Source organism: Lepisosteus oculatus, chromosome 16, assembly GCF_040954835.1.
Source record: "Lepisosteus oculatus isolate fLepOcu1 chromosome 16, fLepOcu1.hap2, whole genome shotgun sequence".
Classification (NCBI taxonomy): domain Eukaryota; kingdom Metazoa; phylum Chordata; class Actinopteri; order Semionotiformes; family Lepisosteidae; genus Lepisosteus; species Lepisosteus oculatus.
This window is the reverse complement of record NC_090711.1, coordinates 6,828,769-6,855,141: the sequence shown is the minus strand read 5'-3', so window position 1 is coordinate 6,855,141 and position 26,373 is coordinate 6,828,769. Positions and strand designations below refer to the sequence as shown.

At 42.9% G+C, this 26,373-nt stretch overlaps 1 protein-coding gene across 2 annotated transcripts in view; it reads left to right on the top strand.

The window, feature by feature from the left end:
* Window positions 1-24,808, top strand: part of LOC102684483 (DNA topoisomerase I) — a 29,671-nt gene extending 4,863 nt beyond the window's left edge. Inside the window, exons 3-21 of one of the 2 annotated variants that reach the window (XM_006639521.3) lie at window positions 6,878-6,974; window positions 10,016-10,130; window positions 11,564-11,622; window positions 12,017-12,109; window positions 12,873-12,945; window positions 13,096-13,196; window positions 13,794-13,909; window positions 14,352-14,473; window positions 15,180-15,302; window positions 16,062-16,249; window positions 17,386-17,530; window positions 17,858-18,001; window positions 18,632-18,817; window positions 19,728-19,796; window positions 20,297-20,411; window positions 21,140-21,267; window positions 22,563-22,657; window positions 22,754-22,903; window positions 23,432-24,808. In XM_006639521.3, the coding sequence (XP_006639584.2) occupies window positions 6,878-6,974; window positions 10,016-10,130; window positions 11,564-11,622; window positions 12,017-12,109; window positions 12,873-12,945; window positions 13,096-13,196; window positions 13,794-13,909; window positions 14,352-14,473; window positions 15,180-15,302; window positions 16,062-16,249; window positions 17,386-17,530; window positions 17,858-18,001; window positions 18,632-18,817; window positions 19,728-19,796; window positions 20,297-20,411; window positions 21,140-21,267; window positions 22,563-22,657; window positions 22,754-22,903; window positions 23,432-23,534 (2,222 nt within the window). In that variant the 3' untranslated portion in view covers window positions 23,535-24,808. Of the gene's footprint in view, window positions 1-6,877; window positions 6,975-10,015; window positions 10,131-11,563; window positions 11,623-12,016; window positions 12,110-12,872; window positions 12,946-13,095; window positions 13,197-13,793; window positions 13,910-14,351; window positions 14,474-15,179; window positions 15,303-16,061; window positions 16,250-17,385; window positions 17,531-17,857; window positions 18,002-18,631; window positions 18,818-19,727; window positions 19,797-20,296; window positions 20,412-21,139; window positions 21,268-21,371; window positions 21,514-22,562; window positions 22,658-22,753; window positions 22,904-23,431 lie in introns of those variants that run through there. The other variant, XM_015364852.2, reaches the window with a different exon arrangement.
* Window positions 24,809-26,373: the final 1,565 nt, after the last annotated feature.

Below are 26,373 nucleotides of genomic sequence, written 5' to 3'. Positions count from 1 at the left end.
AAAAGATCCTTTTATCACCCGCTAAGTAAGTTTTCTGGGAGTTATTTCTGCAGAGGTCTGAGAATGTTAAAGCTGGAATTAATTTTGGGCGCCCCTCAATACGTTCTAAAAAGTTGCTCTTCTAGAAGAAAGCTGAATGTCCTTTTGGTACAGTGCATGTGTTTATTTAATCTAGAGCATAGAAACTTTTACAAAGTAGGTTTTTTAAATCTCTCATAGTTGTTAGTTGGAACTGTTACTTTTTACATTTCATTGGTAAAGTCCTTTTTGTGGCACCAACGGCAAACTTAATTTTCAAATGCCATTCCTGTATAGGTTTTGTGTGTGTATAAATCGTTTCTGATTTTAAGGTATACATGTAAATTAATTTTTCCAGCTTTTACAAAGGTATCTGCAAATGACTAACGAGTGTAAATTCAGCCAAAAATGGCTATTAGCCTGTTACAGATGTAGTCATAATAGCTGCTGAAGCAAGAGATCTGGCGAACATCTTGACATTACAAAATATGAATTCTTCAGATATACCTCTTAAAGAGATTTCATTTTAAGGGTTCAGTATTCTTATCTGCTGTATCTCCCTTTCGATCTTCCTCACCTTCTGAATGCTGTGAGCTGTGGCTACCATTGCATCATTGCAGGTGAATCTTTTAAATCGTGGAATTACTGCAGTGGGTCGTTTCTTTCTGCTACGTATTGACTTTACAGTGTATTTCAGCCAAGTATCTTTATACATTTTAAATAAGGTTTCTTATTTAAATGGCACTTTGTGAGCTGGATACCAGCCCTTTCTGTGAACCTGCTGAAAATTCATTTCAGGATGGTTCTGTAAAAATGGGGGGCAGAAGTACTTTATTAAGTGTGAGTTATAAAAATTTTTCAGGTTTTTATGAACTAAAGCTGGTAAATGCTGTTTTATATTTATAATTTTATATCCTGCCTTGTGCTTGTTGCTTGCTGGGCTAGGCTCCACCTCTCCCCATGACCCTGTATCAGATGAAGTAATTAGAAAATGGATGGATACCTCCTACAACTCTTCTTTCATATTTCTTGATTCCCTTATATAAATGTCATTCCACGCCTCTACATCCCGTTTTTCATCAAAAATGAAAGACGTTATTGCTGTATTACAAATATATACCATAACACCAAAGCAATACAGCTTGAATAACTAGTTGTCTGGTTCTTGGTGTGTATACTATGTGTCCTTCATGGTTTTTGCCCTGTTGAACGTATGATAGGAGAGTTGTTCTGGGTCCAGTCTGTTCAGTAGTGTTGCACTAATTGATTCAGAGCTTGAGAGCATGTCTGCAGTAGCATGTGCAGAGCTGTGTCTTTTAAAAATTATTTTTTACTAAAATAAGGTTGGATGCACACCGTTATTGATTTCAAATAAATAGTTAAAGAGTTTTCAATTTAAATTGATGGGCAGAATGGCCTCCTCATTTGTAACTATTCTGTTTGTATAGTATTGTTTAGTACCCATTTTCAAGTAGGCTAAAGTCACAGGCAGTCTTCCACCTCCAGACTGGGCTAAGTGCATTCACTTGCAATGTTCCCTGTTAGTTGCTGCTACATTGATTCCTTGTTGTACAGTTTGACATGGCGTCAAACTGAAAAATATACCAAGTTCAATAAATATTTATTAAGCTGAATGAACAGGACCAGTGTTGTCTGCACTGTTGTATTATCATTAACAACATCAACCCCTTTTTTTCCCTATTTATCACATGTAAAAAGTAATCATGCTTTAGCACAAGAGGGTGCTGTTTTCAGGAATAATTAAGATACTGGACACATTTGTTTAAATAAAGCTCTGCCTCCCTTGAGTGTTTAGCACAAACCTTCAGGCTGAACAGTTATTTGTTTGCTGTTCCTTGATAAGGAAGCAGAATGTTTTGTTACTCGGATGTCCCTGGTAATGATCCTAAGAGTAATTTGCTGCTCGCTGGCTGGGAAGTGAAACTCTAGCAGTGATACATGGGGAAACTGTATTTTAGTGTGTAAACATCCTTGTGTTATTGCAATAGAAATAGAAATTGTTAAACGTTGTGCAATTAAGAAGTGGCATGGCTTTATATAGGGTTGTCTTTGATTTAAAAAAAAACTGTTTCACTGAACACAATTACAAAATCTGAGCTTTTGTGATTTTCTCAGTTCACGGTTCCTGAATACATTGACCATTGTTAACATTTTTTGCAAAGATCCAAAATACATTAGCAAATTGAAGTGTATTTTTTTTATCTTTCAGTACTTCATACAGTATTTACATTAGCTTTCCAATGTATTTCTGAATCAAAACAGAATTAGAAGTCTTCAAGTAGATTTTCGAAGGCACACATTATCAAACAAGGCTATTATCCAAGGACATTTTATTTTTCCATTCATTGGACACTTTGTTGTAAATTTATGTAGTTGAATATGTGTCTCAACTATACAGTAAGAGTGAAAGATGTGAAAGAGCCTCTTCTTGTTTGTGATGTACCTAGCTTGTTTAGTTGATAGTAGCTAATATATCCAAGGCTCTCTCATCCAGCTGTTCCTTAAAGGAAGTCAGGGCATCAACAGTGTGGCTGTTTAGCTTGTTCCAGACTCCCACAACTCTTTGTGTAAAAGGTGACTTTTCCAAGTTAAATGCCCTTCCCCATTCAATGTGACTTCAAAGCACTTTGTCCTTTTGGGGTTCAGAGTGGCCTTTTTGTGCCTTAATGTCATGTTTCCGCAGGTGAATGAACTGTACAGTGTGCCTGTCTGCAGCAGCAGTGCACACTAGACTTGCACGCCTTGCCCCTTGTATTGGAGAAAGGTGTGTGCACGTCCTTGAACAGATTGTTTCTGATTTTTATGTTTTGGAACTCAGATGTGTAAGTAGTTTTTGTCGTATTCTGTGGATTGCTTTGATAACTGAGCACATAGTTTCAAATGTCCCTTTCAATTTTAAAAATGCCACATGGTAGGATGATGGCCTGTCCTTCATAAAGAGGAATTTCTTGGTGGTTTAGCCAGCCTTGATTTTTGTAGGTTTTTTTTGTATTCAAACGCATAAAGGGAAGGCAGAATGCTTTGTTTCTGCCTGGCATACATTATGCATCTCCTTCGCTAGGGATGGCTGTGTTGTCGAGCGTGTGTGCGGGGTTCTTCCCTGTGTGATGTACATTGTCGTACAGTGTTTGCTGAAGGCTTGGCCTCGAGAGGCAGGCTGTCTAATGATATTGTTAAGTGGCTGACAGTGGGGCTTGTCTTGTCGCTGGAGCCGTCTGTGCGCTGTGTCACACAGACACGAGGCACGGGTGGCTCTCCTGTCCCCTCTGCTCCTTTCCCCCCATACCCACTTGGGGTCTCGTGGGAGGCCGATTCAGAAACCACATGGCTCAGGTGTGTCCCTAAGAAGATGGGGGGCACTCAGTTCATCTGTCAAATGTTCACCTGACCCTGGGCTATGAAGGCTGTTGGGCCTTCATAGCCCAGCTATTAGCTTGGAAGTGCTTAGTCTGACTACATCCATCCGTTTTCTTAACGCCTACTCTAATGCTTAATCGTTGGAGCCGGAGTCTGTCCCAGGGCGGGGTACAGTCAGGACAGGATACCAGTCCATTGCAGGGCACTCGTATATCGGCACACTCACACCAGGACCAGTTTTCCCCGAAGCCAGTTATCCTACCATTTTTGATTCATTTGTCAAGCAGGCCTATATACATTTACAGTTTTTAAACGGCTGTTAATTGAAAGGCACTCATGAAGTTGCAGTATTTTGCCTCTTTAGGACGGGACATGTCCCAGAGCTCTCGGTTATAGTAGTAGGAGCTGTCACAGCGTGTATCTGGGGCTCAATGTGCAGAACTACTGTACTGGACTGAAGCAAAAAGGCAACCAGACTGCCCTTTGTTTAATTACCCCCTCTGAAGCTACACATTGCACAGAATTTCCAGATGAAGGGACTCTTGGATTTCTGTGAAATACACAGCAGTTCTGCTAGTTTCCTGACTTCCCCAGGATTTGAAATGAGAATTGAATTAAGCGAATTATGCAGGGGATTATGGCATGGTGGCCTTTAGAAGAGCTGCCTGTATTTCCTACAGTGAGGGTGGAACAGAATTTAAAGGGGTTAATGTAGATCCTGTTAGTGGGAACAAGAGGATTTGCTTTATTTGAGTTATATTTAGAATATTGTTTAATTTTGGTGGTCACCATACCATTAAAAGGAAATTGTAGCTTTAGAGTTCAAAGTACAGCGCCTACAATGATTGCGAGACTCTGGATTATCTAATGCTGGCTAAAGAAATTCTTCTGTCTAAAAGGAAGGGGAGGGAGATTATATATAAATAGTACGTTCTAAGCGGAATGGTTAGGATATACCTAGGAAAACGCATTGGTGACACAGACATAGGATCCCAGTTTGGACTTTCTTAAAAACTCCCTTCAAGTCTTCATTAGGAAGTGCTTAGTCACACCCAGGTCTGGGTGACTGCTACAAAAGACCAGATGTTTGCAGGCTTTCTTGTGCGTGTAAAATGCTTTTACATTTTTTTGTTTTTATTTTGCATTAAACGGACAGTTTTTCTGGAAATGAATTGTCCTCGCATGCTCATACACCCTCTTCTAATTTTACACAGCCCTTTTCCAGTTTTCCTTCACTCCAGACCCGTGTGTCTGAAAGGAAATTTATACATAAACTGCTTATCCACTTCTTTCACTTGAAGATTAATTAGTAATCAGTGGCATCACTATCCCATCTTTTTCACATTTTACGATGTAGTGTCTTCCTCTTGTGTGATTTTGCCCAAATCACTCAAATTTGTTGGAACAGGTGCTTTTCAGCCACCCTGGGCGTTCAAAAGGACGGTGTTAATTTGTGTATTTTGGATGCCTGCAGGCAAGAACCTATAGCAGAAATGGTCAGAAAATCTTGTTCTTGGATGGATAACCGAAGAACAAACCAAAATGGCCCCAGTTTGAAGGCTATGTGTATTACTGCACCCAGGTGTAGTCAGAACAGGTCTTTTAAATCCTGCCTAAACTATAGTTGGCATCTGGTAAACTACACAAGGGAGATAAGTGTTCACTTTTGTCTGTGGAATAAACATTTAAAAAATGTCCACTGAATTGCCGTGATTTCAGGTTCACGTTTTCCATAATTTCAAGAATGAAATTCCTTTTTCCTGTAACTGGAACGAGGTTGCCGTGTTCGGGAATGTCTCTGCCGAGTCTCCCGGCTCCTGTCGATGACGAAGCGAGCCGGTGGGGGGGACAATGTCTGTCTCGGCTCTTCCTCTGTGCCATCCGCCTCCTCAAGGAGCTGGCCAGCCTGTGTGGGAGTTGGGATTCCTGATAAGGACGCAACGCTGAGTCACTCCAGCCTGCTCCAGTGTGTTGGAAAACACAAAAGTCAGCATTTCAGGGAAATTTTCCCTCCTCCCGATTCCTATCAGAGACGGGGCGGCGCAATCTGGCTGTGCTCTTAAATCCTGACACTTCCACGGAAGTTCTTTCTTAATTAGGGAATTAAGTTCGCCACCCATGCACGAGAGTTGGGGATTTTAGAACATTTTCCTCATGTGGGTGGATGGAGTATTGGAATTTTTGTAAAATTTGTTTTTCCATGAGGATAGAAGTAAATTGTTCTCTTGTTGTTGACAGGTATTTTGTGCACAGCCGTGATGATTTTGTGCACGGCTAGTGACTGCCCCGATCAGTGGTAATAATATGACCAAAAGATGTCTACTTCTCTTATTGTATCGCAAGCATAAAAAATATTCCTTTCCCCATCATCACCTCCGGATTTGTACTTTGTTGTGTAGGTGACCCAGAGGCAGGGCTTTGCGAAGCGATTGTACAGGTTTCTGAACAAACTGAAAGAGTCCCACCATGGTGGTTGAACACTGCGCGACATGAGTGTGAGCTGTTCAGTACTTACAGCACTCCAGTGCTGACCTAGTATAAGTGTGATATCCGAGTGTGGAAGGGGGTTTTTGTATTGGGGCTCTGAAGTCCTTTTTGTTCTCGCGTGTTCTTCTCGTGGATTTTGTTCTCGCGTGTGGGGGCAGGATTTTTTTTAGTGATCTGAATCCAAAACGACTGCACTCATAAATGCAGAAGGGAGGCGTCTTGGGCCCAGGGCATGGAGTGGCTTGCTGGCCTTGGTACTGCTCTTGCTGTGCTGCTGGGGGCAGTGGGAGATCAGTCCTGCCGTCTCTACTCCACTGCGCCAGAATTCCCTGGAGTTCACCTCTCTTCCGCTGCCTTGGGATCACACCAGGGGCCGGCTTTTAGATACCGGAACGAGGCGAATCCACCCAAAGCGTTCTGCGGGATCGCTGGAAGGCGTTGATGGCCTTCTGCGTGATGCTTTCTCACGCGCGTCCTGGAAGCTGAGGATTTCGAAAGAAGCCTTTCGGGAAGAAGCGAAAGTTCCAATCGACGGACTTCATGAGCTTTCACCTCCCTCTCCGTCATTGAGAAAATGACTCTCGAACCCGATCGTGTTGGGTTGGCGCTGTTCCCTGCACTGCCCTCCGATGGACTTCCTGCTGTCCGAGTGATTTGTGACTAATTGCACAGCGCTTTAGCAGCCCTGAGAGCTGGAATTGGCTGTGCATGGGCGTTGGTTGCTATAGTAATAGCAACTATAGCAGGTGCCGTTGTCTGCACATAAAATAAGTTTTTAAATCTTACGATTGTCTTGCACATTGAGCTCCATGTCATCAAGTACAGTACTCAATTCCCAGTTTTATTGTTTGCGTTTTAACAGCTATTGTCCTATCACTTGAGTGTTTTTTAACTAGGGGTGACTTCTTCTGTGAGGGCTGGCTGAGTGTAGTTAAGTGTAGTGCGGAATGCTGTCTGTATATTCATGTGTACTGCTTTTTCTGTGTCTTTGCAGATTCCCATAGACACAGAGACAAGCATAAGGACAAAGAACACAAACACAAAGACCACAAGAAGGACAAGGAACGGGAGAAATCCAAGCATAGTAACAGGTACCGGAGTCGCTGTGTTGGTCTGTGTGAGAAGCAGGGCCCCTAGCTTTTGTTACCACTGCTGTCAGGGGGGGGGGGCACGATCTTGTTTATCCCCCTGATGGAACCAGCTCCTTTTTTCTGGAAAACCATTGGTGCCGTTAGTCAGTATGTTTGAGTATCTGTCACTTTATGCATGCATGCATGACTTTGAAAGAAAATAGATTTTGGATTTGGATTTTTTTGGGTGTCACTAATTTTTGTGAGTGACCATGTTATGCAGCAGTCAGTGATTTGATTTGACCTGTTGAAGGTCACGCTTGGTGAAAATCAAGGAGGTAAAACTGAAAATAACCAATATGTCTCATTCACACCTGAAACTTAAACAGCCTGTCAGTGATGAGCTATAATCTGGGTCACAATGTCCTTGTTGCACAGCATTACATGGGTAAAGTCATGGGATTTCATTTGCTGTCCTTTCTCAAAGAACCCCTTTCTTGCAGAATGAGAATGTAGATGCCAGATTTGCCAGATTGGGCCCCATTTAATAGTTGTAGGATGGGCAGGGTCTATATGTGTTGCATTTGCAGCTCAGAGACAAATCAGCTGACTTGTTTGTCCTCTTGTGCAGCCTGGACTGGGACAATCCCACAGCACATCAAAGGTGTAAGCTTGCAATACTAGAAACACATGCAGACACTATCACTAACCCTGTGACTTTCACAGCAGATACCCTGTGGATAGCAAATTCTGTTTGTCAGTGCCTCTGGTACAAAATAAAAACTGTTTACCTGGTAACTTCCTGTAGTTTCTTTTGATGCTTAGTGTATGGATACTGGGAATACATGCATCTTTACATGTGCATATGGGTGAACCCGCACATGTAAAGCTGGGGTCTGGTTCCCCTTTCATTTACCCCTTTTTCTTGGATTGGGGGGGGGCAGATTCATAGGCTTGTGATTAAATTCCTTGTTGCTCATTCTGCACATGAGCTTCACGATTCTGCCTTGAGTCGGAGAGGTTTCACTGGGGCCTTATCTCGTACGTCCTGAATCACTGCCTGCTCTGGCAGGGCGGAAGAAAGCCGGAGAAGGTGGTCATTCTAACCGCTTGCTCAGGCTTGTTTTGATTGGCTGGTTATACAAGGGAGTCCTGCATAGCCCACTGTTGGCGAGTTGCAGTCTTTTATGCTTTATAGGTGCCCTCAGATGCTAGATGTTTAAGGGCATATACAGCCCATGTGGCTTCAATTAATCATTTGTCCAGTCTAATCTAACATACCACACGGAGTGAAGTTATAAGATACTGATGGCGAGTCCCACAGTGGTATGGAAAAGCTGGCTTAAGACGTTAAAACCAATGGAAAACTACACAAAGTCTGTGTATTGACTGTAGTAAATGTTTTTTGGACAATGAAAGTCTTCATTTTTGAGAGGACAAGCGATACAGCAATTTCTACGCATTAAGACATGAGCTGGCTGTTCCAGTTTTTTATGGGGGGGGGAATTGTGGAATCTAATATTCATATTCGTTTTGCTACTGAAATGAAAAATAACAGCAAGGCATAAGTATTGTAGGACTTGCTGTATGCCTGTATGTGTGGGGCGGGGCACTGTTCGGAGCTAAATGGAGCAAATACTTCGAAAGATCGTTTTTCAAATGAAAAGGGTATCGGGAAAGTAGTACAGCAGTTAATGACATAAAAATGAAGTTGAAATTTCTTTTGTAGAAAGGAAAGTTTATCCCAGCCTGTCTCTTGACTCTATTTTTTTTAGAGACTGTTTAAGCTTCAGGCTTCCCTTTCAGCTGTTTTTATTTCTTGCACACAAATGTGTTTTGCTTCGACCACCCCCCATCCCTGCTGTTCTGTAGTGGCAGCCACTAGGCCTGTGGGTGTATGTGAGGTCGCAGTGTTCTTCACTTCAGACTACTGACTGAACTGACCGGGACGCAGGTCCTGGGCTTCCTGTGAAACCCCACCCAGTGGAGGCCGAACTAACTGATCTACATGAACCGTAAAAGTCCAGCGCAAATATAAACACTTTAGTGTGTCATTGGTAATCACACCTGCCCCTGTTTCAGATGGGCTTGTCTGGACTGCTTTAGTTAACAATAACTGCCACTAACTGGTTTGCCTTTCACCCCACTGTTGAAGTCTTGAACAATATCCTACAGAACATCCGCCCCACGAGTTTTGAAAACCACGACAGACTCAAAATACCTGTAGCAATTGACGTTTTGGTTAATTGCGTTCTATCGCCTCCAAAGTTGCCAGTGGCTGTTCTCAAGCTTCAGTTCAAGCCCTCATTACTGTGGAACAGCCATTCCCACTCAGGGTGGGGGCAGGGTGGGACAGTTTGAGTGTCTGTCTGGGGCCTCAGTGCTGACTGGGCCTAGCTTTGTTTTCTCCACAATGCCTTCCTCCTCTCTCTGACTTTGTAAACAAAGTTTCCCTGTCACCCAGGAAGTTTGTCTATTATCTGACTGCCATTGAAAAGCTTTCCGGTGTTCGGTCAGACCTTCTTGCTCCAGATAAAATTGCGAGTGACTAACAAGACGTTTTTAAACCAGACGGTCTCTTGCTAGTGTATCGCAGCGCCTCTTTATAAAATCCTACCATTTGCAAGTCTGAAGTTGGAGTCTGTGTCTGAGAAAATGGAGAGGGCATTTAGAAGAGTGTATTGATCATTAATGGAATTGCTTTTCACAAAGCTTTGCCAGATTGACTTTTGATTTTACATCTGTGTGCAATTTATACATTTTTGTCTTTAGTCCTTGCTCAAGCAATTCACTGTGGTTCGGAAACTGGATATGGGAAATATTAGAAATTGGGGTAGCTAGCCTTGACTTCATTATCTATTAAAAGTGATACTTTTTGTAAGTCTTAAGATTTAACTTTGCCATATAAAATGGCAGCACCAAAGAACGTAGAATGAATTGGTCATAGTACTTCTCTTAGTGTGCTCTCCTGATGTGTCTGGAAGAGTGCCTTCTAAATTCACATTTTGTCTTGTGTTTTTACAATGTTACTTCCTTCTTTCTTAAATGATCCTCTCTTGCAGTGAACATAAGGACTTCTCCGAAAAGAAACACAGAGATAAGGACAAGCTCAAGCACAAAGACGGTAGCTCAGAGAAACACAAGCACAAGGACAAAGAGAAACGAAAGGAATTCAAGGTGAGTGTCAAGGTAATTCTTGTGGATAGGGTTCCACCTGGGTTGCTCTCCAGAAACAGTACTCTGCTGTGGTACCCTTCAGAGGAGCTGTTACTGCATCAGCTCTGCGATAACTCATTTCAAGATAGAAGTGCTAAGCCTGGTCACTGAAAAATCTCCTCCTGTGGTCTTTCAGCTGGGCCACAACATCAACTACAGATTTAATGCCATAAAATCAGGACAGTGAAGTTATAGTGGATAAAAGTTTAATGGAAATAAAGCTTATTTTCTACACTATTCTGAATTGTTCTGGAATGATTGAGGTTGGTCTGTAAGTTTTGTTGCATTCTTCAGTGTAGTTCCCATTGACTGCTGTGCACTGTGCCTGTTTTGTTGTGTCTTTGTGCTGGTTGAAAAGAACTCTTCAGGTTGTCTTTCTGACAAAAGCTCAGGTGATGGCTTTGGGCCTTTGTCATTGTCCGTTCTTCAGATTTTAAAGCAGACAGCAATTACGCTTGGCCAGGGACGATCTCTTGTGCTGTGAGTTCAGCTATAGTCCTAGCTGTTACTGTGACGTTGAAACTGACAGTGTTAGGCATAATACTCCTGGAGCAGTACTGTGTGGCACAGCAGCGAGTCCTCATGGCTCCCTCTTCATCTTGGGAAACGGATGCTATGATTTGATAGTGGATTAGCAGAAAGCATTTACAGATGTGTTGGGCTATGGGGACTTGATGGACTCTTTGCTCTCCGGGTTCTGGTGGTGGACTTGTGTTAAAATGCTTGTAACTAAAGTGGCCTGAAAGTAGGCCAGATCCTCACTGATGACTTACAGGGGTGATGCCTTGATTACTTCCATTTGTACAGAATTAGAGCCGACATTCCATTCTGCAGAGAACTTGGACATAGCTCAGTGCTTGTTCGAACACTTCCACGCTGTGCTGTCACCTACCTTGAGTTGATCTGCCATTAAGATCCCATCCCTTGCCCTCACATCATCCATGATGGACGTTAACATGGCATTCTGACCTTGAATCGCCATCAAGTATGCAGTTGTTGTCAGCCGACTGCTACTGCGCAGTATTAGGGGACTCCATTGCCGTTCATTTTAGGGGACTTCAGTGATTTTATTCTCCCTTATTTCACCAGGAATTTGGTGACAGACCTTTGCTCACTATTAGTGAGATCTGGATTTTTCGGAGCACATTCTCAATATAGCTGTAGTTCTTAAGCTAAAGGAGGAATTGGGATGTTTTTTTTTTTTTGTTCATGGTCGATTTGTGCAGGACATTTCCATGAACCATTTTTTTGTGATGAGATTAGCCACTTCCTGACCTATCCTCATAACATGGAACTAGGTTTCATTTCTGTTAGGAGTTAAGACTAAGTCTTTAATGTCTTTGAGAAAATATTGCTCCTTTGGCGGTGACTATTTTGTTTCCTCTCCCATACAGGTCAAGTCTCCCAGTCAGGAAGATAAAGTAAAAAAAGAAAAAGAAAATGGGTTTTCTAGGTGAGTACTGTTGAGGGCCAGCCGTAAGTTCAAAAGAGCACTGGAGTTCTGATCCTCTGCAGGAGGCAGAATTGTTCCTGGAGAACTAGATCTTGTTTCGATCAAGACCCCTGGTCCTTGTTCTGTAATACTATGGAACCACAATTATTATTAGAATGGTATATCATTTTTAATGCCTTGTTCGTTCTGAAGTATTCAGAAATGATCTAACTATATTAAAGGAACAGTCTGTATTAATCTTGTGAAGCACAGTTTTTTTTTTTGTCCTCTTTGCTCAAAATTAAAAAGAAGAGGGAATCGCAGCCGATGTTTCATGCGGCCTCGCGGCAGAGTTCCAGCTTCTTTAACCGTTCAAAGTTGATGTAAAGACTTTATTTCTTTCTTGTTTCCTCAGTCCTCCTCGCATAAAGGCAGAGCCGGACAGTGATGACTATTGCTTCTCTCCTAAACACGAGAAGTCACTAAAGCGCGAACGGGATGACGATGAGTGAGTATCTCTTGGCACAAAGTTAGAGTAAGACTCTGCTCCTGGCTGCTGTGAAAACTCTCTGGATTATGCACTTGCCTTAAAAGGTCCTCTTGTGGCATTACATTTATCAGGTACAGTTTGATTGGAAGCATTTGTCTATGATTTTCCTCAAGTTCTAGTCTATCATGCGGTCTTTATTTTTGACGCATCAAGATTTGACCAGATATGTACCATGGGCGGCACATTGGTATGTGGGTTAGCACATGTGCCGCAGCTTTTGGGTCTTTGGGTTCAAATCCATGGTCGTTTGTGTTTTCTCCTGCCTTCCAAAGACCAGTTAATTGGAGTTTCAAATTGTCCTTGTGTTTGTGTATGTGTGTCCTGCAATCCAATGGAGCCCATCTAGGGTGTAGTGCTGCCTTGCTCTTCCATGATAGGAATCGGATGGAAATCCTTAAGAGGAATAAGTAGCTTTCTGATGACGGATATACAATTAGTTATCGGTGTCTTAAAAATTGTATTCCTTACAACTCCTTAAGCCTTGTTATTCACCCACAAAAATCCCAGGGTCCATCTGAACATTTATATGCATATGTGGGTAGTTTTTTGGCACGTTAAGCTCGTTTTATTCAATTCAGGTAATCTTTAATAATGAATCCAGTCCTCTAAAAGTAAAACCATTCAGCAGAAGTTAAGAATTTGTGGAATTTAGGGCTCAAAAAGAAACTTGCTTTAGTTTGAGAGCCTGCTGGCTTAATATCCTGGATGTTTTTTCTTGCAGCACTGAATTTAAGCCAAAAAAAATCAAGACGGAAGATGAGAAGAAGGCCAAGAAGAGGAAACAAGAAGATGAGGTATGTGTGAAATTCTCATGTTTTTGTTAGTCGTTTCAAATGTTTGGATGGAGAACTGCACCGTGGAGTACTGTAGTTGGCCGTGGTGGTTCCGATCTAGTGTCGCCTGTTGTTCAGTTGCTGACGAGTGCTTGTTTTTTTTATTTTTAGGATATCAAACCCAAAAAGAAGACAAAAGACAAGGATAAGAAGGAAGGAGCTGCTGACGGCAAGAAGAAAGGAAAGAAAGAGCCTGAGGAGAAGTGGAAATGGTTCGTTTTGCGGAGTTTGCTTGTAAAGCACTCTTGTACAGCGCCTGTTCTGCAGTTTAGGGGCATCCTATAAACTGACAAAGAGCTAGATTTCTTTTTTTAGATCGTCCACCAGAAGTTCCCATCACGGCAGTGAACTGCAGCTGTGCATCCCTTCTTTAGCCTCGCTTGACTTTGCAGGTTTAGGAATGTCTTTGAGTTCTGGAGTCCTGAAGGCAGCACAAGTTTTACTGTTAATAGTGTTTGGCAGAAGGCCGCTAATGTGACTACAAGGAAAAAATCTGTTCATATTCAGAAGTGACGTGAAAAAATGCCCCCCCCCCCTCTTTTAAAAACATTTACTTTTTGCGGCATTAGATTATTTTAAAGTTTTGAAAGGTTTGCATCTCCTGAACAGCGCTGTTCTGTCAGACTTTGTGAGAGGTGGTTTTGTTGGGTCAGACGTGTTGCAGACCCCAGTAGAGTAAAAAAAAAACACAGATGTGGTCTGCTGGCAGAAGCCAAAGGCTGAAAATGGCAAATTAAAGTACACAAGTCTGTTTTTAGCAGCAACCGGACAGCAGGCTGTTAACCCTTTTTCATCTGCTCTGGCTGCAGGTGGGAGGAAGAGCGGTACACAGATGGGGTGAAATGGAAGTTTCTGGAACACAAAGGTCCAGTTTTTGCCCCTCCCTATGAACCTCTTCCCGGTAATGTCAAATTCTACTATGACGGTAAGATTGGACTTTCAATTTTTTTTTTAATGGCTACTCCACCTCTGCATAGCAAAAAGTCAGCTGCAAGCCAGGCTCTAAGGAATGAGTCAGCAAGAGTTTGCAGCTGGAGTTTGAAATAAAAGCGAAGTTTTGGTTTGCTCTTATTTGGAACAGCAGATCGAATGAATCCCCACGTTTTGTGTCCTTCTGGCCTGAACCCGTGTGCCATTACTTTCAAAATGTGAATGGCCTCATCTGGCCCTAAGAAGGCTTTCATATTGCTTGTTCACATCCAGTCATCCTGATAGAAAAGGCTAGTAAAGGAGTATGACGGATTTCATTTCATACTCGCCTCGTTGTACAGAATAGGTCTTTGCAGCCACAACTGCAGACTCTCTGGGGTAGAGAAGTATTGTTTTCCATTGGCACTTCCCTGATGAAGCTGTTCCCTTTTCCACAGGGAAAACCATGAAGCTGAGTTCTCAGGCAGAGGAAGTGGCCACCTTTTTTGCCAAAATGTTGGACCATGAATACACTACCAAGGATATCTTCCGGAAAAATTTCTTCAAGGACTGGCGTAAGGTATAGGGAATGCTTTGCCTTTTACGCCCTTTGGAAAGGTGTTTTGTGCCCAGAAATGGAGTGCAAATGGAGATTGGGGAAAGTTTCTGACTGGGAGTGTTCCACCCTCCCTCCCTGCATGCATCCTTCCCAGCGGGGAGGAATTTTCTCCAGAAATCTTTTTGTTTTTCAAGGAAGTGTGTTAAGTCTTCCAACATAACATTCAAGGTTAAAATGTTTCGTCTTTTAAAATGGGTAAAAAGGATGAGAAGTGGCTGTTCTACACTTGCTTTGTGCCTAAAGCGCACAAATTGTATTTTTACAGGAATGCGTTTGCCTTTCTCAAAATTGATAAGCCACTGTATGTGTAGCACAGGGGAGGTTAATGTTTAAAACGTAATCGGTATTCCAGCTCCTTAGTGTTTTAGTAACTAATTACTCCCCAGTACTGTCCGTCTTCACATACTTTGTAATTATATATATATACATTCATTTTGTATATCACAGTTGTTGAACAGGTATTGACCTTTGCAGTAAGTGGCAATTATAAAGAGGGAAAAGCTGAATGACTGAGCATCATTTTCAGTCTTCTTGTGTTCCATTATTTTCAAGTGGTGAAGTTGGGTGGTGATGTGAGGTCACGTCGGTTGTCGTCGCTGACAGCGGCCAGGTTAATTTTCGGTGGCTTAAACGAAAGAGTAATTGGATCTTTGTCTCTGTGCCCCAGGAAATGACGCCTGAGGAGAAGTCCATTATCACTGACCTGAATAAGTGCAATTTCACAGAGATGCACGAGTACTTCAAGGCTCAGTCTGAGGCCAAGAAACAGATGACTAAAGAAGAGAAGCAGGTGCGTAGGCTACCCAGTGTGCACGCCTGGCTCCACATGTGCGAGTGTTCAGTGTGGAGACGGGCAATGTAGCTGGGTTTTTCCAGGTGAGCTTCGGTACATCAGGGAGTAGGAATCCAAAGGAACGTGCTTCTACGCTTAAGCTGGTTAAAAAACTGAACGTTTTTTTATCAAATGGGGTGGAGAGGGCAGCTTTAAATAACTGAGAGCCCAACAAATGTGTCTTTTAAAGGGATGTTATTTGAAAATATTGAAACTCAGAATGAGGACTGATTGTAGGGTAGGAGAAGCCCCTCTTGTCTCCATGTAGACAAACCTTATCTGAAAATATTGAAACGCAGCCTGTTGGACTGATTTGCAGAGGCATCATATCACTTCCCACGTGCTGAGGAATTTCACGCTGCGGCCTTCAGCTGGCAGTGTTGTGGGTGCTGGTTTTCGGGACACAGAAGATAGTCTTCGGCACGCTGGTGTTCGTACCCATACTGCCAAGTGCAGAACAGGCTCTCTTGTGCCTTTCAAGGCTCGTGCTTTGATAGGGACGATGAATTAAAGAGTAACCATGTTTGGTTTTGAAAGTTGGCGCTTTTACTAGGAAAAATAGTTCTGTTGCCTTTACGGGCTATTGTAAAGTCCTCGAATGTGTAAAACAACCTTGGATACATCAAGAGAATTAACATTACAAGACCTTTTAGAGCATAGTGGGGGAAGTGCTGACGAAAAATACATCCAAGTCATGGCAAGTGACTTCTCTTGTAGCAAATCAAAGAGGAGAATGAGCGAATCCTGCAGGAGTACGGCTACTGTGTGATGGACAACCATAAGGAGCGCATCGCCAACTTCCGCATCGAGCCCCCGGGGCTGTTTCGGGGCCGAGGGGACCACCCCAAGATGGGCATGCTGAAGAGGCGCATCCGGCCGGAGGACATCATCATCAACTGCAGCAAGTGAGCGCTCACGTGTGTGTGTGTGTGTGTCCAGGTGCTGGGGGAGCTGCAGTGACTGTACAGCACCCAGGGAATGTTAGCTAGCCTGGAATATCCACGTATGAAGTCTGATTCTGCTCCCACTGTATAATCGGCTAGGTTTTAGAGGCAAACTAAAGAACTGTCTTCTTGATTTTCTGTTTCGTACAAACATTTAGCTGTTGTCAAATGATAGTTAATATTATCGACGGAGATTTCTTGGAACAGTACAAACTTGGCTTCTAGTTGATTTACAGTTCCCCACCCCCACCCCCAGTGTACGAGACCCAGATTTTATTTTCTTTTTTTGTGCTTTGCTGATTAGGTGCTATAGCTATAGACAGTGCTTTAGATAATGAGATATTGTTAGTTTTTGAAGATCAAAGGGTTTCCAAAACTCCAATCTGGGTTTTTCATAGCAGCAGAAACGCCTTTGGCTTTATTCTGCCTAAAACTGCAATGGAGATTCTACAGGACACCCGTGCTCCATTCCCAGCATCGTTGGATACTGGCCTTTGTTTATGGAGCTTTCTACTTCTGGGATCTGTACTGCTGGGGGTTGTCGAGTACTGCTGCTAGTGTGGTTATGTCTTTACGGCACTGTACTTGTGGTGTCGTAGTAGGGCTTTATTGTGGGAGTCCTTTGCTTTAAAAAACTTGAAGGGAATGCCATTTGTGGAGGGGCAGGCAGGCAGAGGGGGAAATGTTTTGCTTGGGATTTGGTGATGAATTTGAAACATGGTGAAAAGCGAAAATGTTATAACTTATCAAGTGGCTCAGGTTTACATTAGACTGCAGTTAGTCTGTGCCTTCAGAGGAGCAATTTTATAGATCTGCATCTTGACCTGTAGTACCTGACAAAAGACGGCGTGGAGGTTTTTGTTGGTCTATCAGCAATAAAATAATACTTTCCTGGGAGGTAATCAAGCCCATGTCAACTGCTTTAGTTCTGCTGACCAATGCATTACCAAGCCTTTCAAACTTTCAAAATTCTTATTAAAAGAATTAAAAGAATATTTTAACTTTAGAGTGTTATATTTCCGCACATGGTGCATTTGAGGCGGGAGTGCAAGGTTAACTCTAGGAGCTACCTCCAATTCGTGCCTCTTTGTCTCCAGGGACTCCAAAGTTCCCAAGCCGCCTCCCGGTACCAAGTGGAAGGAGGTGCGTCATGACAACAAGGTGACGTGGCTGGTATCCTGGACGGAGAACATTCAGGGCTCCATCAAGTACATCATGCTGAACCCCAGCTCCAGGATCAAGGTACATTGGAAAGTCGTGGCTTGTGGCTTTGATGCAATACAGAATTCGAACTGTTCTGCTTTTAGTGCTAGTTTGTATTTCTAGGAATTTGGACTTGCGTCTGAATTTGTGCAGTAGGGCTTTTTTAAAAGCTGTCAAGTTACGTCCAAGAAACGCACAAACGTACAGATGACAATAGGGGAAACAGCTGATTCGCGTTGGAGAAGTCCGAAGCAGCCGTTCCTCCAAGTAGGTGCTGCTGTGTCCGTGTGGACACATGCCTCTCGGGGCCATGCTCCCTGTTGGTGCGCTGGAATGCTCAGGTGCCTGTCCCCTCTGCTCCCTCAGGGAGAGAAGGACTGGCAGAAGTATGAGACGGCGCGGAGGTTGAAGAAGTGTGTGGACCGGATTCGGAACCAGTACCGGGAGGATTGGAAGTCCAAGGAGATGAAAATCCGTCAGAGAGCCGTTGCCCTCTACTTTATAGACAAGGTGAGCACATTTATCATCCAAACTGTATTCTGAGGTTAGCTCTAACTACATACTTTTTACACTGGAGCCGCCCACAGACGAAAGACAAAGGGAATTTGCACAGGAAGCTTCTCTTCCCGATTCAGGAACTTTGGCACTTCTGAAAGTCATAATCATGGGTTTTCAAGATTGACTTGCGAAGTCCAGCAGGTTTCATTCTACAGCCATGTAGAGAAATCTTGCTGTCACCTTGTAGATAGATGCAGCCTTGTTTTTTCACTGCGAGCCCAGGTATAGAGGAACCGTTTGGCAGCGAAGATTTACAGTTCGCTAACATCTTGGCCTGCCAAGGAGAATATTTCAGGTTATTAGGGTGTCCCCACAGTTCGACACTCACTGAGATACGTGTGAAAGGAAAGGGATTTGAAATACCACGACGGACCAATTGTCATGGGGAAAACGTCCTTTTCTGGATTGCGTGGAATCTGTCCTGATTGGATGGTGGTACATCCGCAGACTTCTTCCTTTTTGCGGACGTGCCAAGGCCAACACCCATCAAGCCATCAATACTCTTGCCTGTCTCTGGCACGCAGGCGCACTGCGAGTCTCTCTGCAGTGCAGGGCTTTAACGAGCGCCTTTCTCCGTCCCAGCTGGCGCTGAGAGCAGGTAACGAGAAGGAGGAGGGGGAGACGGCGGACACAGTGGGCTGCTGCTCCTTGAGAGTGGAGCACATCAAGCTGCACCCCGAGCTGGATGGCCAGGAATTTATGGTGGAGTTCGACTTCCTGGGAAAGGACTCCATCCGCTACTACAACAAGGTTCCTGTGGAGAAGAGGGTAAGAGAGGGGGGAGCTTGTTTTCCACTCCTAAACTGCTGCTGAAGCGTGACGCTGCCAGTGTAAATCTTTAGGCTTGAGACCAGGAGGGAAATGTTTTTCATTCATTTGGTGAAGAATTCATCGATGGCTGCAGTAGACCGTTGGCTGCCCTAGTACTAATGTATTATTTATACAAGGGAAACCTCATAGTAATGTTAGAATTAATGCAATAGTAAAGTTAACACTAATTAGACAGTTATAGCAGTAGAGTAGAGGTAAAAAAAAATTGAGTGAAAGACACAGGAGCACCACAACAAAAGATACTTGAAACTTCGTTTTTGCCTCCTAGGGTTTGGGAAGTGCAGGATTGAGGTGAGGGCATATTGTAAGAGTACGGAAAGTTATTGATTGTGTGCTTCAGTTGTATAGCCGAGTTGCAGGCAATTCAATACTTTCTAACTTCCTGGTACGTGGGTGGGAAATGGCAGGTGTAACCTGTCAATTGTTTTCTATATCCTCGTAAGGTGAGCTTTAAGAACGGTTGACGTCAGTGCCTTGGGAGCTCCCTTTTCACGTTATCAGTCTCTTCTGACGTACGTGTTGGTGCCTGCCTACCTCATCAGCTGTACTTCTGTGACTGGCCTGTCCTCGGGCGCGTGTTGCAATCGGGGTATTTTTGTATGCCTGTGAGGAATTCCCAGAGGGCAGTGGAAAGGAGCTGGCTCCCTCTTGTGGGTTGTGTTGCTCACTGCGGCCAGCTCCCTTGGCCTCATCTTCACAGATGCAGTAGATTCACTACAGACATTTGCTAAACGAGAGAATAATTTTGATCTTGTCTGTAGAGCGACAGTTGACTACACAGTGGTGGTAGTAAGTTTTGTTTGGTTGCTGAGTGCAGTACAGAATTTCTGAATTATTTCCCTCTTAGGTCTTCAAGAATCTGCAGCTCTTCATGGAGAACAAGCAACCTGAAGATGACCTCTTTGACCGTCTCAATGTAAGGAGGTATCCATGTATAAAACGGTCTAGTCTCTTTGTGTGAGGGTGTCCCATGCACACATAGCTACTGAAAGCATTTTCCTTGGAGTGTAATTGTAACAGATGTTGCAGTAAAATAACTTGGCACTAGAATCTGTCGCCAAAGTGAATGCTATCACTGATTTTCACCAAAGGAAGATAACATGATTGGTATAAACCGTGAAGTGCATATAACTGGTATTCAATATAATATGGTGATCGCGTGATTATTTTTTGTTTAGTACAGGCTTGCAAATTATTGCTTTCTTCTAAGGCCTTAGATTGTGGTTCTCCACACTGATGTCTTAAAAGGCTGCAGGATCTAGTGGTTTACTTCACAGTCTGGAGTCACCATTTGGCCTCTCCAGCACTGGTGCGGGAGCATGGTTCCTGTGGGTAGAGACAAGGTGCTCAATAGAGCATTAATTTGTGGGTTTTCCACCCCAGAGTCAGCAGTTTTATGGTCTTCTTTTATCCTAGACCTCCATTCTGAACAAGCACCTTCAGGAGCTGATGGACGGACTCACAGCCAAAGTGTTCCGTACCTATAACGCTTCCATCACTCTGCAGCAGCAGCTCAAGGAGCTCACGACTCGTAAGTCTGACTCGGCCTTCTTCCTCCGGGGTTTTCAGCCAAGTCAGCTGGTGAGAGCTGACCAGGAGCAGCACTCCGTGTGGTGTACCTACTACTGTATTGCTGTGGTGGAGGTATTTTTAAAAGCACGACTACAGAGGTTTGGATCCCCCAGTTTGTTCTGACTTGGAGAGCATGATGACCTGCTGAAAGTGCCCAGGGCTTCCCCAGCAGTGCACGCAGCGGGCTGAGAGCCACCTGGATTGGGTTAACTTGTGTCCGGCAGGGTCACGACCTGCAGTGGCCCCTGGGCCTTGACAGGTGCTTGATGGGGGAGCTGCCCTGCTCCTCCAGCTGCTGTGAACTCTTCTGTAAGGCCCTGTGGAGCTTGCAGTCTGTCAAGTCACAAAAGGCTCTGATATTCGGGGGGTGTATTGGAGAGGTACATGGGTTGTGGATCGATAATTTCAGCTCCACTTAGTGGTCCCAAATGGACAGTGTAGACAAAAAGGCAACTTAGATTTCTCAATAGTTCAAACAAGGTTCACGCTATGAGGTTGGTAGGTCATTGAAGTTGTGCTTCAGTTTATCCACGTTGCAGGCAATTCAATACTTTCCAACATCCTGATACTTCTGTGAGGAATTTGCTTCTTGAGGAAATGTCAGAATACAGCTTTCCTTGAAATTATCAGTTGGATTCCTCACCACAAGAAGCTTCAGTCCTAACAGGCTCTTTTTGTTTTTTTTAGCTGATGAAAACATCCCTGCTAAGATCCTATCCTACAACCGAGCTAACAGGGCCGTGGCTATCCTATGTAACCATCAAAGAGCGCCACCCAAAACCTTTGAGAAGTCCATGCAGAACCTGCAGTCAAAGGTACAGAGAGGGGATTTGAAGCTGGTTCCAGTGGGGTGATAGTTGTGTGTTTCTCCTGAAAGATGAGCCAGTAGCATGATTAAAATGTCTGTGTTTGTATTTAGAACGCATTGTGCACTCCAGGTGGGTCTGGCAGTGTGCAATTAAAAAGGCCATTAACTTCACAACCAGTCCTGCTTCAGAAAAAGAAAAAAAGTGTTACTGAATGAGATGTATTTTCATAGGGACAGTAAACTGTAGACCAAGGTAATGTGATCTTTATCCTTTCTGTCACCTTCTTCACTGAAAGTTGTTATGCTGCAGGGTGCATGTGGACCACTGAGATGACAAGTTTCAGAAGGCTATGTTTTAGGGTGGCCAGCCAAGTCTTTCATGAGTTTGCAGAACACCCATTTTAAATGGGTGACTATTTAAAGTACACCTTGGTGTGTAGGTTTGGGGTGGCAAGTGTTTGCTATTTCAAGAGCTGATTATTCTCTCCTTTAAACACATTATCATAGCAAATATGCATCTCTACATTCCACCCCTTTGTCCCTTGATTTTCAGTCTTCATGATTTAGTACTTTTGGTAGGTGAAGAGAATTCAAATTTTAACTCCTTACCATGAAGGCAGTCGCCTTTTCTGCTAAATGTGGTGTTAATTGTGCAGGTGTGTCACCATCTGTAGAACCAAAATGTCCACATCTAACTAGAAGGACATAAAATAGTTCACTCCACAGCAGCAGGTGTAAAATGCATGAGATATTGAACTGAGAGAAGAGTAACTAAATGTAATGCTTTCAAAATTAAGTCTCTGATTCACACTGTTAGATGCTTTTCTTGACCATCGATGGTGCACACTATGGAATGAAAATCAAAGGGAAAGAACAGGAGTAAGCTTGTATTTAATACACTTTTACATTACCACATTGTTTTAATTGTTTTAGCATGTTTAATGACAGAATAATCATAAATCCCCTTTAAGAAGCTTTTGCCTCTTCATGTTTTGCTGCTGGTGTCAGCATTCCTAATGTGGACTAACTTGAAGTTCTAGTCACATGATGAACACTAAAACTCTTCTTAATCTGACAGATTCCTGGAATGGCATTCTCTATTCCAGATTTAGCCGGGGGTTACATTACGGACAGATGTAAATAAGTCAATTTAACGTTCCTATATTTGTATGGTATTGAACTACTAGCATGATCTAAAGTGAACCAGAAGGCCTAATAGTCCTCATTACTTGAAGTGAAACCTGCTGACTTGGCGCCAACTGGCCATTCCTCACAGATCCCATTCCTTCTTGCTCGTCACAGATTGATGCCAAGAAAGATCAGCTGTCCGATGCGCGGAGGGAACTGAAGAGTGCCAAGGCTGACGCCAAAGTACGGAGAGACGAGAAGTCCAAAAAGTGAGTATTCAAGCCGCAAGAAGCATCAGCAGGGCAGGCTGGTCAGTGGACCGGGGGAGTTCACCAGCTCTCCTGTTGTACTGTCTCTTCCTAAAGGGCTGTAGAGAGCAAGAAGAAAGCCGTTCAGAGAATAGAGGAGCAGTTAATGAAGCTTGAAGTTCAGGCAACGGACCGCGAGGAGAACAAGCAGATTGCTCTGGGCACATCCAAGCTCAACTACCTGGACCCACGCATCTCAGTAGCATGGTAAGAGGAAGCTAAGATCCTGTGTCTGAAACACTTCTATCTGGTGACAGATCTGCACAAAGGATCGCTTGCTGTCAGACAGGTAGTTCAGAGTTAAGGTTTAAGATTGAACTCTTTTTTTTTTTTTCCTTGCTTTGTTTTCTGATTTGCAGAATTTGAAAGGTGTAGATCTGGCTAGACGCTATGGTGATTGAAAAGACACTCAAAATGATTTCTCGAGTGACATGTTTTTTTTTCAGTTCTGTGTTGGAGATCAAAGACCTGGAGTATATTTTTAATTTTAATGTAGCTTGTTACAGCATTAAATGGTTATTTTAATTGAAACAAGCTCTTATTTTACCATAATTCTAGTTGGGGGTGGGGGGGGGTTAAATCAAGTATTTCTCATTACATTTACAGGAAGGTATCTAATTATTTTAGATTTTGGCAGGAGAGAAAAGTTTGAGATGCCCTTTCTTAAGCAAAACTAACCTTTTGCCTGCTTTGTCTCAATTTTTCAAATTGTGTTTTTCCCGCGTTTACTTGCAGGTGTAAGAAGTGGGGTGTGCCCGTCGAGAAGATCTATAACAAGACTCAGCGGGAGAAGTTTGCCTGGGCCATCGACATGGCAGATGATGACTTTGAGTTTTAATCCCCTTTGCGGTTTTTATTCCGTTTTTAATTTGTTTTATAGCATAACTAATTCCACCACGCTGGTCATCCTGACAAGGAAATGAGGACGGGGCAAAAAGGGAGAGAGGAAGGTGCAGGGATCACGGTAGGCCTTAGGGTCAGGGGTCAGGGGTCAGAGGGAGGGGGGATTCGGAGGTCAGCAGGAAGTGTCTTGGTTTAAAATCTGCAGCTGAAGACAACGTGAGCAGATCTGTCAGATCTCCTGTCCCCCTCCTTCCCTACCCCAAGACGCGATGCAGCGCACAATGACTTGACCCTTCACTAAAACTGGCTGATCCCTCAGCTGCGAGGTCACGACCTTGCAGCCTTTGAACTCTGTGGTCTTATAGCTACTGTATTAAAAAAAAGAAAAAAAATCAGTCTGTTTATAGCCCTTGGACTTCTCAATAACTTCTATATTTTAATAGAAAAATCAAGGAATTCCTTAAGCTACACCTATGTCAACAATGAAAGAGTCCTTTTGGGTTGAAATAATGTTTTTAATTGCTGACCACAAAAGCTGTGTGTGGATGGGAGAGCGCGTGATGTTTTAGTGTTAATTTTAACTGAACTTAGAACTGTGTGGACTTCAATCGGTGAAATTTAGCACGGATACTGGAGAAAACAGTTTCTTAACTATTTTACTCTTTTAGAAGACAGAATGTGAATTTTTTTTTCTTTTTCACAGTTTCTATCAGGGAATTTCTTTTGTTTTCAGTGTAAATGTGAACTTGTTTTTTATTTTGCAGTAGATAGCAATCCCCCAGTATCCCGAGTGTCCACATAGTTCTGAGTCCTGCATTTCGGTTTTAATTTTATTTCTGAAGACTGTTTTAAGAGGCTAAAGCAACAACTCCCTTATCTGTTACTTGAAGAAAAAACTATTTTATTGTATCGTAGGGTGGGCATGGATTTGTTTTTTTCCCCAAAAGGTCAGATAAAATATGTGAGGGATATCAACTTTGCCAAAAAAAAGTAATCTAGTGAGTTACAGTTTTAGGGCTTTTATTTTTTGTATTTGTGTAAAGATTGAAAAACTTTAAAGAAAATTTTAATGTGAATTTTCTTCATGAATTTTATTCTGGACCTTTTGTTTTTCTTTTTTGTTTTTAGAAAGCAGTGTTAGTGAAATTAGCCGCTTTTATTATTTTAATCTCTTACTGGCTTAACAACTTTTGTCTTAGCCTTCAATCATGTTTTTTTTGCCTATTTTGTCAATGTAGGTTATTTAAAAATAAAATCCTACAACTTAAAGTCCTTCTTGTGTTTCTGTTTTGTATGTCGCACCAAACGCGAATGGGACAGAGTTGGGTGCTCTTGTCATGTTATGCTGTGAAGCCTAAAATGAGTAGAAGAATGTGCAAATTCTTGAATACTTGAAGTTTACAGGAAATGTTTGAAGGGGTGTGGAATCCATCGTGAAATTGCAGCAGGTTCAGATCGTCAGCCTCCATCCTAACAATAATGGGGTAAAACTCAGTCTTTTAAATGATCTGGGAGTGTCCATAGTTTCCACAGAGGAAGCAACAAACAACTTTTTCATAGAAAATATGCTTGAATATTAACGACCAAACATGATTTAACAGTTGATGCTAGTGTGCATCAACTCAAAACCTCTGGGAATAACACCAGACAGGGGGAGTCAGTTTTGCTGTTTTTTCTTTAAATAACGTCGTATAGGGTTACTTAGGCAGCCTGTTCTGGAAGTTGACGTTGAGATCTTCAAAGAGCTCCCTTTATTAAGCCAGCCGATGGACTGGCTGGGTAAGCTGATTGTATTGATGAACGTTTTAACATGGCAGGGCAAGTGTGCCCAATAGCAGATGCTCTGTGTGGTAAGTTTGAAAGACAGATATCCCCTGGAGACATGATATGCTTTCTAAGGATCCTGTATGAAAATAGGTTAAAATATCGCGTTGTAGTTCAATCATTCCTACTTTTATTGTACCAATTTGTTTAATGCCTGCCTTGTAAAGCAGCAGGGATTGTGTTGTCAGCATCCACGGAACAAGATAAAACATTTCATTCTGAATCCGTGGGATATCTGCTGGAGAATCGACTGGCATGTGCATGTGCGATTATGTTTACACAAGTTTTATGACCTGTTGTAACTCCAACCTCTGGAGCCCATACGTGCACGTTCTTTGGTATGTTATGCTCAAGTCCGCTGAATATTTAAAGGCAAGGTAAAAGCTCCGTGACGTTGTCCCCCCAACTATAGACAGCACAAACAATGAAACCCACCTTATTCGTTAGTGCTACGTCTGCCGGTTTGTGCAGTTAAAAGTCGCGTTTGTGCGGCTTTCGTTTCTGAGATATAACGCCTTGTTTTTTCGCTGTCGTGACATTACTCAGCTCCCCTACAATGTCGTAGGAAAACCAAACCGGTCTCATTCGTTAGTGCTACGTTTGCTGCTTTCGTTCCCGAGATATAACGCCTTGTTTTTCCGGTGATCACCTGACCATGCACGGTGACTTTTACCTCCAGTGACCCCGTCTGCCGAGTTACAGCGCTCTGTTACAGTTTAGCTCGTACCCTTAACATTTCAAAGACAATCAATATCCATAAACATATGAGCCTCGTTACATGTGAATAATCCCAAGACATGACGCAAGACAACAAGTTAACCATCTATGACATAAACCTGTGGTTTTAATGTATGTAAAATCACCGTGATTGTAAGATCTATGGTTTTTATTTTATAAGGCACGTTTTCCTTTTCTTTCCCTACCGTGACACGCTGTTGCCAAATGCGTAACTGTGGGATACCATGGCGACAAGACCTCCGCAGCATGTCATAAAAAGGGACCCCATGTAT